Source organism: Rattus norvegicus, chromosome 15 (genome assembly GCF_036323735.1).
Source record: "Rattus norvegicus strain BN/NHsdMcwi chromosome 15, GRCr8, whole genome shotgun sequence".
NCBI classification, from domain to species: Eukaryota; Metazoa; Chordata; class Mammalia; order Rodentia; family Muridae; genus Rattus; species Rattus norvegicus.
Genome location: NC_086033.1, coordinates 6,911,793 through 6,925,227, shown reverse-complemented (window position 1 = coordinate 6,925,227; position 13,435 = coordinate 6,911,793). Strand labels below are relative to the sequence as shown.

Sequence of the window (13,435 nt, the reverse complement as noted above, 5' to 3'; positions counted from 1 at the left end):
CTGCCCCACATGTGGTCCACACCTATCTTTCTATCATCTATCTATCTATCTATCTATCTATCTATCTATCTATCTATCTATGTCCACCAAAACTAGATAAGAGGGATGAAGCTAAGAAGTGCAGGCTGACATGAACCGGATATAGATCTCTCCTGAAGACACAGCCAGAACATGTCAAATACAGAGTCAAATGCCAGAAGCGAACCACTGAACTGAGAACAGGACACCTATTGGAGGAATTAGGGAAAGGACTGAAGGAGCTGAAGGGGCTTGCAACCCCATAAGAACCAACCAGAGCTTCCAGGGACCAAACCACTACCCAAAGACTACACATGGACTGACCCTGCGTAGGTAGCAGTAAATAGCATTGTTGGGGCAACACTGGAAGGGGAAGCCTTTGGTACTACCAAGGTTAAACCCCCAGTGAAGGGAATTTTGGAGAGGGCAGTAAGGGGGGTTGGGTGGGGAGGGTACACCCATTTAGAACGGGAAGAGGAGGGGTTAGGGGGCTGATGGACAGGAAACCGGGAAAAGGAATAACATTTGAAATGTAAATAAGAAATGCCCAATTTAATAAAAATGGGAGAAAAAGAATAAAAACAAACAAACCAACAAAAACAATAGAGAAAATGTTCCAGGGGCAGTGCATGGGAATATTGGTGAACAATAAGGGGTATGTATAGGGGGAATACACAATGGAGAAGGGAAAGGGAAGGGAATGGGGGCTTCAGGAAGGAAACAAGGATGGGGAATAACGTTTGAAATGTAAGTAAAGAAATATATATAATAAAAAATTTTTAACATTTTGTTCCTCCAAAATTGCTGGAATTCAATAAATCTGCAGTAATAACCGATGCTATATTACAAGGAATTCAGAGGCATACAGCTCTGTGTGTCCTGATCGCTTTTTATATTCCTATACTGAATGGTTTTATTTCCTCTAATGTATTAGAGAAACACTTCTGTGTGTCTCCTTTGTTTGTCATTATAAAGGAAGCTAAATTTGTGAGCACAGGGATAAAGCAAGGATAATTTTCGTCATGTATGTGGGTTCCACAGAGCATGACACTCTGTCTACATCAAGAGCACAGTTTCCTGTGCAGCTCTGGCTGGCTGTGAACTGATGGTGAAGCCTAAGCTGCATGAGACTTGCAGAAAACCACTGTTGCCTTACACTTGTGCTGTTACAGGAGGAAGAACCACACACGACTCAGGACGGTCTTCTGAGTGAGGGATTAAAGGTCACATTTTTATTTATAGACAAACATTAATTTATTCAAGAACATTTTAAAGTGGGGAGTCAATGAGTTCAATGTATATAGCCTTAAGAATATAGCATATTAATTAAAAAACTAATGTTAACAAATAAAGAACAAAACTTCAAATGTAAACAAATAAAACCAAATGCATAAAACAACCAAATTTCAAACTAAAAACTAAATATAACAAGTAAATTAGTCAGCATTCAATTCCTGCTGATTTTTCAACATATAACTCCAGCCTGTTGCTGGCCTTGCAAACACAGCAGAACGGCAGGTAAGATGGTAAAAATCTCTTCAAGAGGAATGTAGACGCCTCATTCGGTGTAGTTGATTGTTGGTGGACAAGTCGTCAAACGGTTAAACGTGAGGCATGTTCCAGTCCACATCTCAAGGTCTTTCAAATTCAGCCCAGGATTGCTATGGTTACAAGGACTGAGATGCGGGAGGTGGTGTCAATCTTTGAACCCTCAGTGCTCCTGGTGGACAGTCCTGTCTCTGAGAGCTGTAGTCCTGGTCTGGGCCCTGGGAAAGCTTCTGCTGCAGTGTTCAGACCTAGGGGAGGAGAAGACCTGGTGAGGACCTGCCATGCCACTTATCCCATACACAGCAGCACAATTCAGCAGGAAAATCCAGGATGATCTTTCATCTGAGGTCATTCTCTCATGCCCAAGAGAGAAGGGTAAGAGATCCCACAGGCCTGCATATTTTCTCAGCTTTTCAAAATGCTAAAAATCGAACAGTGAAAAGCAGATAATTCCAATCGTACATATATATTATATTTTAATATCATGTAACAATGTCTCAATGTCAGATGAGGAGAGATGTGAACAACCTAGAAAACAATAGGAAGGCCTTGGAAGCCTGGCCATCACTGAAATGAAGACTATTATTATTCCTCCAGTGCAGGAATATGCCTGGGGTCCAAATGACCACCTCAATATCTGCAAAGACCCAGAGAAACAATATCTCAAGAAGTACATGCACACTGAAGTGATATTATATTTGGCAAGAATATGCTGCATGGAAATCTTGCCAAGACTAAGCATTGAACTCTAAAGGAGATACTCAAGCAGAAAATAAACTATACCACTCCTTTGTTTATGGGTATCGTAAAACTATTTATGGGGAGACTTAAAGGCACTGGGCTCAGATAATACAAGAGAGCACAGCCTGGAGGGATCGGTACACAAGAGCCAGAATCTCTATGGATCACATACACTTCATGGACAGAATTTCTTTTAAATGGACAAGAACAATATTCTGAGCTGCTCCTAGCTGACAGATGCTGAGAACTCTGGAGAAAGTCACACACCCAATAAGACAGTTTATAAGTACAGGAAATCTACTTGGGTCCTCTCATCCTGTGCTTTCAAATCATCTCAGTGACACCGAAATGATGCTCCATCGTCTCAGACAAGGCCTTTTGCTCAGTGACCAGTTTTTTCTGATTCAGGGCGTCCTGCAGACTTTCCTCCATGCTCTCCTCATCCTGGTCATTAGAAGATTATATTGTCCATGGAGACATGCATATATACAGACACAGACAGACAGACACCCAGAAATACACACTTTTGAACTCACCCAAATATATTTGTTCACACATACAAGCAGAGTATTTTGCAGAATGTGGTTAGTTTCCCAGTTAATGGTAATAGAAGAGATCACCCAGTCTACTATGGTAGCATAAGAAAAAAAACCTGGAATGGGGTAAGTACACAGTGAGCATAGCCTAAAGACAGCTCAGCCAATCAAGTGTATTCCCCTGAAAATCAGAAATTAGAAATGTGACATCTAGGCCTGTTAGCCAAGCCTGCTTAGCAAGTTCACAATGCTGTGCACAGGAGGCTGATTTCAGGGAACAGAGCACTGGGTGGGGGCAGGTAAGCCTCTTCAGTCCTCTGCTCACTGTTTCGCAGTGCATGCAAAGTGAGCTGCATTTTTCAATATGAGGTCCCTTTACCATACAGTACCTGACAGGGGAAACAAACTACCAGCACAAACAGCTAGGAAATCTCCATAACCACAATCCAAGGTAAAACTTGTAATGGGATGCTATCAGATATAATTCGAGTAAGAGAAGGCTAATTCAAAGCCAAATGCTGGCAGGTATAATCAAACTAGCCACAGTTCATGGAAGGGCTGGACAACATTGTACCTTTTCACTTTCTGACTGATGGACATCTGGATAATTTTGCTTCATGGCTGCTCTGAGGTGAACCCCTACAACACTAATGTGCCCCAGTTTCTCTGCTCACACCTACTTCTTGTTCTGGAGTCGCTGTGTCAAAAGGTTGAACCATCACAAGAGTTGTACACAGCTTCTCACAGGGCTACCCATTTGACACCTCCAGCAATGTCTGAGGGTCATCACTGTTCTAAACCCTCCTTACAGATGATTTTCACTCAGATCAAATGATTTTGAATAACAATGGTTAAGAGTGCCACAACACAACACAGGGTGAGTGCTTTGGACTATTTTGAGCCTAAGTTTCTGTCTGAGGCAAAGATGTGATTACACCTCAGCATAACTCCTGGACATCTTCTGCCTGAAGATTCAACTCTAAGCAAATTAATCTTTCAAATAACAAATTCCAGGCCAAACTCCAAAGCCAAGGTATATTCAACCAAGTTTAGGCCAATCTGGAAAGAAAGTGGTGGCAGGTTAATGATTAACATAACCAGGATGTTGAGAAGACACAACAAGCCACATGACCTTCCAGTGTTACTATACACCGAGAGCAAAGAAGGCAGAAGAGCCCTGAGTCATCAGTTTCGACACTCAGGTACATGGATTTCACACAGTAGCCTCTCCTCACATCCCTGTACCCCATTCCTGAGTTTTTCTCCAAGTAATGTCAATGTTGATGAATAGTTTTCCCAGTGTAAATATTTTGAATAGTGATCAAGACCCCATTAAGAACAATTTAAAATGTAATTGGAAAGATTATGTTTCTCTTCTTCTCTCTCTCTCAGAGTATTTGTGTGTGTGTGTGTGTATCTATATATATATAGTTTTACATGTTTCTAAATATGCACATATAGATTTATACAATATATATAAATATATATATGTGTCTGTGTTCAGAAACTTGATGAGTTCACACACACACATGCGAAAAAACACACATATACACACACTTCTATATATAAGACACCATATCACAATTAAAACAAACAACTTCCAAAGTACAATATGGACCATAGTCATAAACATGATCACACATATATGTGCCCACAGACAAAAAACACACAAAAAAACACGCCCACAAACACACACACAGAGTCAGAGAGAGATGGAGAGGGGAAGGGAGAGGAAGAGGGAGAGGGAGAGAACAGAAACCATAAGTGAGAAGCAGAAAAGAATGGGGAGGCCATCATGCTAGAACAACAGTTGTTGAATACAGATTAGGCAAAGGAAATGTGTCAAGTGAGAGCTTAGACACTGCTATCCATCCCTTATAGAGTAAACCTGTATAGGGAATGCACTTCTTGGGCACACGAGGTTGAGAGAGTTGGAGAAAAATTTCCCTCTAATCCTCACATATCTCACACAAACCCTCACCCTGAGAGAAGTCTTTCTTACATCCCTGTTCATCCAGTCAGCTCCAGGACATAAGCCACAGGAAAGAACACTAAAACACTGACATAAAACAGGACGGACAAACTGCTTCTCAAGCTCTGTCACTGTAAACCACGATTTGGACAGGCAAAAGGGACCATTTTCAATGTACAGGGAAAAGGAGAGAAAGTCCACAAGCCCCATCATGATTGACAATGAGAACCATTCTTTTGGCAATTGAACTAAACTCTAATCAGTTCTGTGCACTACAAAGACGGCTACCACATGGCATCCCTCTAGCATAATGGCATGTAAGTGTGCAGTGTGTGATCAACAGATCCCCCTTAAGGAAATGCATTTTCTAGTTGAGCAGGATTTGGTTGTCAATCCTCCAGTTTTTGCATGAAGCTAACATCACAGAAAGTTTTGTAAATGGTCAAAGAGATGAACAACTGGATGAGACCTAGGAGAGCGTCTGGATAAGTGGGAGAAAGTTTAAACTGGCTTGACTTGGTTTATGGTTAGATATCAGGAAAACCTGCCCTTGATGCATAATTCATCCTACCTGAGGCTGCTTGTTACGTGGATTTTCATACTGGCTTCCCCACAGAACCTTGTTGTTTCCTTAATGGACTCTTCCAGTGCAATCTGTTCCCATAGAAGCTCCCTGTTCTCATGCCGTGCTCTCTGGGCATTGTTCTTCAGCTCAAACAACTCAGTTAGGAGGGGGCAGAAGCTGCGGCTGACACACAAAGAAAAAATGGTGACTCCCAGCCAGTCTCCAACTTCCTCCCACATCTCCATGTCCATTACTCCTTCTTGGGTCCTGATCCAAAGAGAGCCCAGATTATAGTCCAAGTCCACAGTAGCCATGGAGCATGACCTAGAGACAGGTCAAATGGAGAAAAGAGCCACATTCCAGAAGACTCAGGGCACTTCTCAAAAACCTGACACCATTGATTCAAGTTTTTCCCAGAAGAGGACATAATCCCTATGTGTGCTTATTTGTCCATTTTATTAGAATGTCGCTTGGAGGCCAATGTTTCTGTGTCCTGTGTGTCCTAGAGCCTTCCTTAGAGACAGGCTTCCTGGTCTGCTTCAAACACTATAAAGCCTGATCCTCACTTTACTTCAAACATAAGAATGGGCTGACACATGCTGTGCCCTGTGCTGGGGTCACAGCCTTGTAAGTTACTCACCAGTACCAGTCATTTTCCAGTGTGAGGTGTGTACATTTGACCAAAGCTCTATTGACCTGCTCGCTCATTTTCTTCATGTCGGTCATCACTTCCTGGTGCTGCATCGTGAGCATCTCGGACTCAAAGTTGTTCCTGTGGTAGGGCATGGTCCAAGGATGAAATAACATATGAATGAAGGATTCAAGAATTACATGAATTCAGACTGAATCCTGAACTACCCCAGCCTAGGACATGCCACACCCTTGATCCTTGGTACTGGGTCCATTTGGTATTTACTAAGTTTATTATTATGGACACAGGGACAGCAGTGCCAGCAAACAAAAGGAGGGAGCTGATTTGCTTGAGCTCCCTGAGGGTGTTTGAAGGAATAGACTAGCTTGCCAAGAACTTTGGAGGACCCTGTGCCACGATCCAGGCTCCAACTGAAACCCATGAAGACTATTGTCCTGTTCTTAGGTAACAATTCTCAATCATAGAATCTATTGCTACATGAAAACCCAAAGGAACATGAACAGTATTTACAGGGAAAAGAATTTATAACACACACCAGGAGATTCCCATGTGTGTCCACCTGAGCAGATGTGAAATGTTCTACTGCTCACTGTGAGGCTCTCACCCTCATCATTATCATGCCATGAAAATTGACACAGGATAATTCTCAGGCCAAATCAGAACATAGAATACCCAGATCTTAAGTTATACACACAAACGCACTCATATACAGACACACACACAAACTTACACAAAACTCTCTCTCTCTCTCTCTCTCTCTCTCTCTCTCTCTTTCTCTCTCTCTCTCTCAAATACAATTAGAATGCCAAATAAATACAAGGATGTGGCATTATCTCAAAATACAATGAATAAAATCAGAGAAAACCAATGATCCCCTGTTGTCAGTCCAGTCACACACTGTGAGGCACCAAGTGGGATTGGACCCCTCCAGCTCTTCACAGGACCTATTGAACCCAAAGCACCTCCACGTCAATTACAACAATGATTGCTCATAATCAGAGCACCTAGAAATTCCCACAAGCCAACACCTGTCCAGGCTCCTTAAACCACACAATGAGAGCTCACACACTACTACCCTCATTCCCAGACTGTGATTCAGGCCGCAGGCTATGATTTACGTTTGTAGGAATTAAAATAGCCTGTTCCACCATCCCATTCCCATCTGAACTTCACATTCTGATGCAATCAGGAAAGTGATTTTGACCATGAGGACACCCTGGAGTTGTAGCCTACTGTGATGTGAGGAAATGTGGATTTAACAGAACTTGCATTGTGACTACCTGTCATTTAAATTCTTTCCCGGGTAATCAGCCAGGATTCTCCTGAGTTCATCTCTCTCCTTTTGCATCTTGTGGAGAGCAATTTTGAGGTTCTCCAGACGCTTCATTCTCTCCTCCTCAACAGGTGTCATGGAGGCTTGGGATGATGCCTTCTGATCAGACTCTGTAGGTAGATAAACACCAGTAAACAGGCATGTATGTGGACACAGTGTCAAGGAAAACTATGCTTAGTCTAAAACAGAAGTCTGAGGATGAACAGTTCTACAGATACAGTGAATCCCTGACAGAGCAAGAAAGCTATCTTTAAGCTGAACTCAGCTAGGTCCCTGGTCCCCACCATCATAGCCATAGGATGACATATGCCATCATAGATATAGAACACACCTCCTAAAGCCATTCCTCTGGCTCTGAAATTCTAAAGCTGGGCTAAACAAGAAGAATTGGAGGACCTTCTCAGCTAATGTCTGATATGAGGCAGGTAAGTCCTTGAGTCCAAACTGCTTAACATCTTGAATCCCTAGTCTGTGTGTTCAAGGACAAATAACTGAGACCTTGATATATAACCAGGAGAGTATCCCTCTTGGCATCAATTACCCACGTAATCTACAGGACACTGCTGAGAATGAAGTGCTTTGATAGCCTATCCTGGGAGAGACACTGTGTTATTCTTACAGAGGCACATCCTGGTATTTTTTGACACTGCCCATGACAGTAAAGAGATCCAAGGAAAGGCCCTTGACATATAACAGTTCCTGGTTTTCTGTCAAACTAATGATCAGAAATTGTTGAGTCTGAGTCAGCCATTTAGGAAGACTGAGGCTCTAAATCATACGTCCTACTCCTGGAAGGACCAGCTCAAGCCAACCTCCTCCAGGAAGCCCCCTTGCCCTGCCCAGTACTCACGTGACCTCCTCCAGGACCTTTCCATTCGTCTTCTTCTCCAACGTGATGGAGGGCTGGCCTCCCTCTGCCTTGGTCTGGTGTCTACATGGATATGATTGTCCCTCCGAAAGAGACTGAGGATCCTGGAGAACATGCCTCCTCGGGAACCCATTAGGAAATGAAGGGAAATCGCTCAGGCAGTTGGTGTCACCACAACACTGCTGACATCACAGAACATTCTAGTGTTTCCTGGATACAAGAGAATTTCCAGGGAAGACACTACCGGTGATGTCACTGGGAAATGCCATAGCTTACTTGCTAACTACCTCCAACCAGACTGACCAGGTTCTGCAGTGGCTTTTCCAGAGACTCACTTTTGAGCCAGGAACACCCATTCGCTCACTGTCCTTCCAGAGCTTCAGAGTTCTCACTCCTTCATTACAACTCAGTTGCTGAGGAGAGGGAGAGTTGTATCAGGCCTTGAAATGGATAGAACATCTTTGTTAACAGTCAAAGACCTAAAGACCGTGGATGATGGATATTCTTCTTCCTGAAATGTATAAACCCAGAGTCCATGCATGTGACATATAATCCAATTCCCACATTTTTTACTATTCCCTAGATGCCAATATTTTTTTCCTACACCTTTAAATGTATGCAAGCTGGAGTACATTGTTTCATGGAGTGTGCCTTGAGAGGGGTCATGGTTTCAATATATTCACCCATGTTTTTTCCTGAAATCTCTGTCTTACCATCCCATTTTGTGCAATGGAAACTCCCCTTTCCTGGCAACATAGGTTCTCAGGTATAGGGCAAACATCAAATTGTAATCTTTCTGTCCCTTCTTAAAAGTTAAAATCTCCAAAAGTGAGGGAACTGAGACCTAAGCAAGAGCCATGGAGGGGCAGAATGCAGAGGTGCTGCTGGCCAAGGAAGAGCAGGAGGAAGCAGAGAAGCTGTAGCACATCATGGTGCACACCTGGGCAACCTGCTGGCTTCACTCAGAGGACCTACAGGGTGCTTAACCATCATTTGTAACTCGGTATCTGGTTCCTTTTCTGGCCACCGAGGGAACTGCATTCAGAGGAACCACAGACAAAAGTCATCCAAAGAACAATTCACCAAAATAAATACATTTTTCTTTCAAAAAGACATACAAATGTATGGTCAAGTCAAACAAAACCCAAGGAAACACAAGAAATGAACTATTTCACAACAACCCAAGAGTGCAAGAAACAGCATAAAAGCAATCTCTTAAACCTATAATAATTCTATATGTATTTCTTGAAATAGCAGTTGGAGTAAGCAACCGGGCTGTCATGCTCTTATGAGTTCCATAGCCTCATCAACCCTTGTCACAGTCTCCACCTGTTTGACTTTTTCTTAAGCACAAATATGTACGAGTTAGAATCCCGAGTCTGTCTGGGATCAGACTGTAAACTGTAGTCAATGTAACACTCGCAATCATTAGCCACAATCTTTAAGTTTCCCTCCTAACACCAGAGCACAGCCATAACTTTGGAAAGCAAAACTCACCCTCCACCAAACTATCTATCCTCCAAAATCCAGTCTCTCCAAAACACCAAGTCCATTCCTCATGCTATAAAGTATGGCAGCCAAGCCTTGCATGAGAACGAACGATGCTGCAGGCTCTAATACCTCACCAAAGAGACATTGCCCTAAATTCTTTTATAAGTCTGGTTTCCATGATAAGAGTTATATTAAAATATTATCCCAGTCTAGCCCTGTTTCCCTGTGTTGGCTCATGCCACGTGTTGTCTAGAATGACTCCTTTTTTAAGCCAACTTTCTGTTACCAATGTTACAAAATTTTAACCATACCCAATAACTTAAAAGCCAGTAACCTATAGCCAAGACAGGTAAAGCGTATTATACATTTAAAACCAAACAGAAAAAAATGAAGTGACTACACATATCTTTAGTATTTAGATTAAACACCATTTTTACTTTTTTAGCTGTCATTTTAAAAGAAGCACCTTGCTACCTGTTGAATCCAATAATCACAGTCAAAGATTTCTCTAAGAGAAACAGCCATCAGCTCCCTTACCATAGAAGCTTTGAAGCTGCTGGCACCTTTAAGGCTAGCTAGTGTAGACATTTAGCCAGCCCCCCGGGGAGCTTCCCCAGTGGACAGACCTAGGCTCCTAGCTACAGTCCTCCATTGAGGCTGAATCCAGTCAGAGACACGCATGACAGTTATCACCAGAGATAACCAGTTATCTAGGATGCTGGGCTCCAAAGGTCAATTGAAACTGTTTTTATTTACTTGTTCCTTTCTTGAAAGGACTTAAAACTAAATCAAGGGGGGAATCAACCAGCATTTAATGTTTTAGCCATTTTTTCTTTTAAGCAAGAAACAAAACATTCAAGCAACGAGAAGCAAAACCCAGACATAAATTGACATCCGTGGACAGCTTGGTGCACCAAGGACAGACAATAGACATAGAGGGAAGGAGCTAGATGGTGTCCCACCAAAAGGACCCAGATATCCTACCTAAAGGACCCAGAATCAGAAATAAGCACTTCTCCAATAGGAGGTAGCAAGGATGCAAATGGTCTCTCACCTCCTTCTGTCCCCAGGAGAGCTCCAAAATAGCTTAAGCTCATTTTTCTTCTTTCACCAAAGCATCTGTGGAGAGTCCAGGAGGACTGTTTTTCTCTTAAACCCATATTCTCTCTTATCTAGGGTGTAAACTGTCTCTAATCAGGGTCCAAAGACTAAAAGCATCTATGAGAATTGACTTCGCTTTCCCAAATACTGTGTTCCTTAGTATGTAACCAGAAAAGTTTGTATCTTGCAGTATCTCCCAGAGCAATAATATAACCAAAAAATTCAAACTCATGCCCATTATGAAGATTAAACAGTTTTAAAAAAAGAAGTAAGCTAAACAATAGTGTATGTGCCTGTTTAGGCTTTTCTAGCCTGTCCTATCAGGAAATGAACCCACAGTTCCCATGGAGCCCACTTTAAGAGAACCTGAGCTTCCTGTTGTGGTAAATATAAAAAATAATCACGATCCCTCGCCAGCTGGCATCATCGAGCCATGTAGTCTTTAGCGGGATAATTTACAAAACAAATTAAACACCTTCTATCAATTCCAATACCAATAAGAAATGAGCAACTTGGGGCTGGAAAGATGGCTCAGCGGTTAAGAGCACTGGCTGCTCTTCCTGAGGTCCTGAGTTCAAATCCCAGCAACCACATGGTGGCTCACAACCATCTGTAATGGGATCCAGTGCCCTCTTCTGGTGTGTCTCAAGACAGCTACAGTGTATTCATATGAATAGAAAAATAATAAATCTTAAAAAAAAAAGAAATAGGCAACTTATCAAACCAGAACTTTAGCCCAAAATACATTGATCTGTCAACCTCTTTACCTGGATCCCCCAGATTTTTATTTTTTATTTTTTTATTTATTAATAATTTCCATAATATATGTCTGTATTCACTGTGCCTGGGGTACAGACTTCTATTTTTTAATAACCATATTATAAATATCGCAAATCTCTACTTCGATTCAGTGGCTAATCTTCCCTTTCTGAGTTTCGAACTATGGGTGAAAATTCCCAGGTGATTCAGTTAAACTCTACTCTCTTCTTCTAAGAACGAACTTAATCTCCTTCCAATGGCACCTGTCATTAAGAAGCAGGCAGCTTGTCTAACTAGGATTTTAACCCAAAACTTCTGTGGATCCCACATTAGAAAGAAAATGAGTATCTTGTAAAACTTATCAGTGTCACTAATCAACACCTGCTAAGGAAGCAGGCAGCATCCATTTTCTAGTTCTTATAGGAGCAGCCCAGGCGACCTAGAGCCTGTGAGCAGACCCCTCCTATTCCTTTGTTTAAGGTTCCGGTGTTTGGGTCATCACGTGATTCTACATGGCACCGGCAACCTCTTACATAGAAAATAAAACTTTCTTTCAACTCTTATGGTAATAATCTTAACTTACAAGTGGATTCTTGCCCAACTCATTATTTCACCACCTGTTGCAGTGTATATAATAAAGGCATTTCTTTATCCTGCACTAGTGCTGGCACCATAGGGCCACATGGCATCTGTGGGATATTTTCATCTCTGTCAACAAAGCATCTCACCCGCTAGGCTCCATCCCATATCACACTGTCAATTAAAGGTGAATAAAAATGTACAGATGAAAACCTTCATTGTGCATGCAGACTTCAAAGTTCTGGTCACGTGCAAATAAAGAAAAGAACATTACAGGAAACAGTACAAAACTCTCATTGGTGTCCAAGAAAGTAGGCCTCCTACTCACCTTGGGTCTATTTTACTCCATACATGGAGGGTTACATCCATATAATTTTGTTTGAAATACCTCCTTCATTGTTCCTCAGGCTCAGAAATCAGTAGTTGGCTGAAATATCTAACCAATTCTTTTTCATTATCCAGGTCCTCTAGTTCTCCATAAAGGCTATCTCAGAGATCCACTGGACATCTGACTTCCCCATCATCCCCCCAATTTCCATTTTTAGCCTTGTCATTGTGATACTACCTGCTCAAGGGTGTAGCCAAAGGTAATGAAATCAATCTGGAAAGGATTCACAGGATTTTCCCACTCTTACACCTGTGTGGTTAGGCAGCATTTTGCCATGGCTTCTGCAGACCCTTGTCAAGAAGGCAGAAGCCCCAGATGACAGTGTCTAAGGGACACCCTCAGGCACTTAAGAACCCATGAAAATCGAGGTTTCACTAGATCTGAGGCTTTTTCATTCCCTATCTATCCTTGTTAGTCTTAGCTACATTATGAATAGAGGCTCATGGTCCAACTCCCAACTAACTCGGGCCTGGACTGGGGAATTCGGGAAGGTAGATATTGGAGAAGTGATAGTTGATGAGACCACACAGCAGCAAAGGACAGTGCCTGTTGAACTTTGCTCACTGATGTCTACTTTAATTTTCTGGTTGTGTGGGAGATTATTAGGATGTGGGATTTTAACTTATTTGTTTTACTTATGCAAAGAAATTCATTAAGATAAAAAATAAGAAAATGAAACAGGGAAAAGCATCCAGGACAGAAAGTAACATGGTATCTGTTGGGTGTGGCTGCTCATTTATAGCCCCAGCACTTGGCCTGATTGTGTTCCAGGCAACCTTGTTTAGCCCCATAGCGAATTCCAGCCCAGCATTTACAGTTTGTCATGCTCTTTGGAACCCACTTTTATGATGCAAAATATCCTTGCTTTATCCCTGTGCTCACAG

At 42.1% G+C, this 13,435-nt stretch overlaps 1 protein-coding gene across 2 annotated transcripts; it reads right to left on the bottom strand.

Moving 5' to 3' along the window:
* Positions 1-1,221: 1,221 nt before the first annotated feature.
* On the bottom strand, positions 1,222-9,455 carry LOC102547212 (disks large homolog 5-like). 2 transcript variants are annotated; one of them, XM_008770589.4, is made up of 5 exons: positions 8,216-9,455; positions 7,313-7,475; positions 6,021-6,152; positions 5,387-5,563; positions 1,222-1,814 (listed from the first exon to the last, which is right to left on the bottom strand). In XM_008770589.4, the coding sequence occupies exons 1-5, from the start codon at positions 8,364-8,366 to the stop codon at positions 1,730-1,732; spliced, it is 708 nt and encodes a 235-aa protein (XP_008768811.3). In that variant the 5' UTR covers positions 8,367-9,455; the 3' UTR covers positions 1,222-1,729. The 2 variants fall into 2 exon arrangements, with proteins under 2 accessions (XP_008768811.3, XP_038949658.2); XM_039093730.2 differs by lacking the exon at positions 5,387-5,563 and having other exon boundaries at positions 8,216-9,447.
* Positions 9,456-13,435: the final 3,980 nt, after the last annotated feature.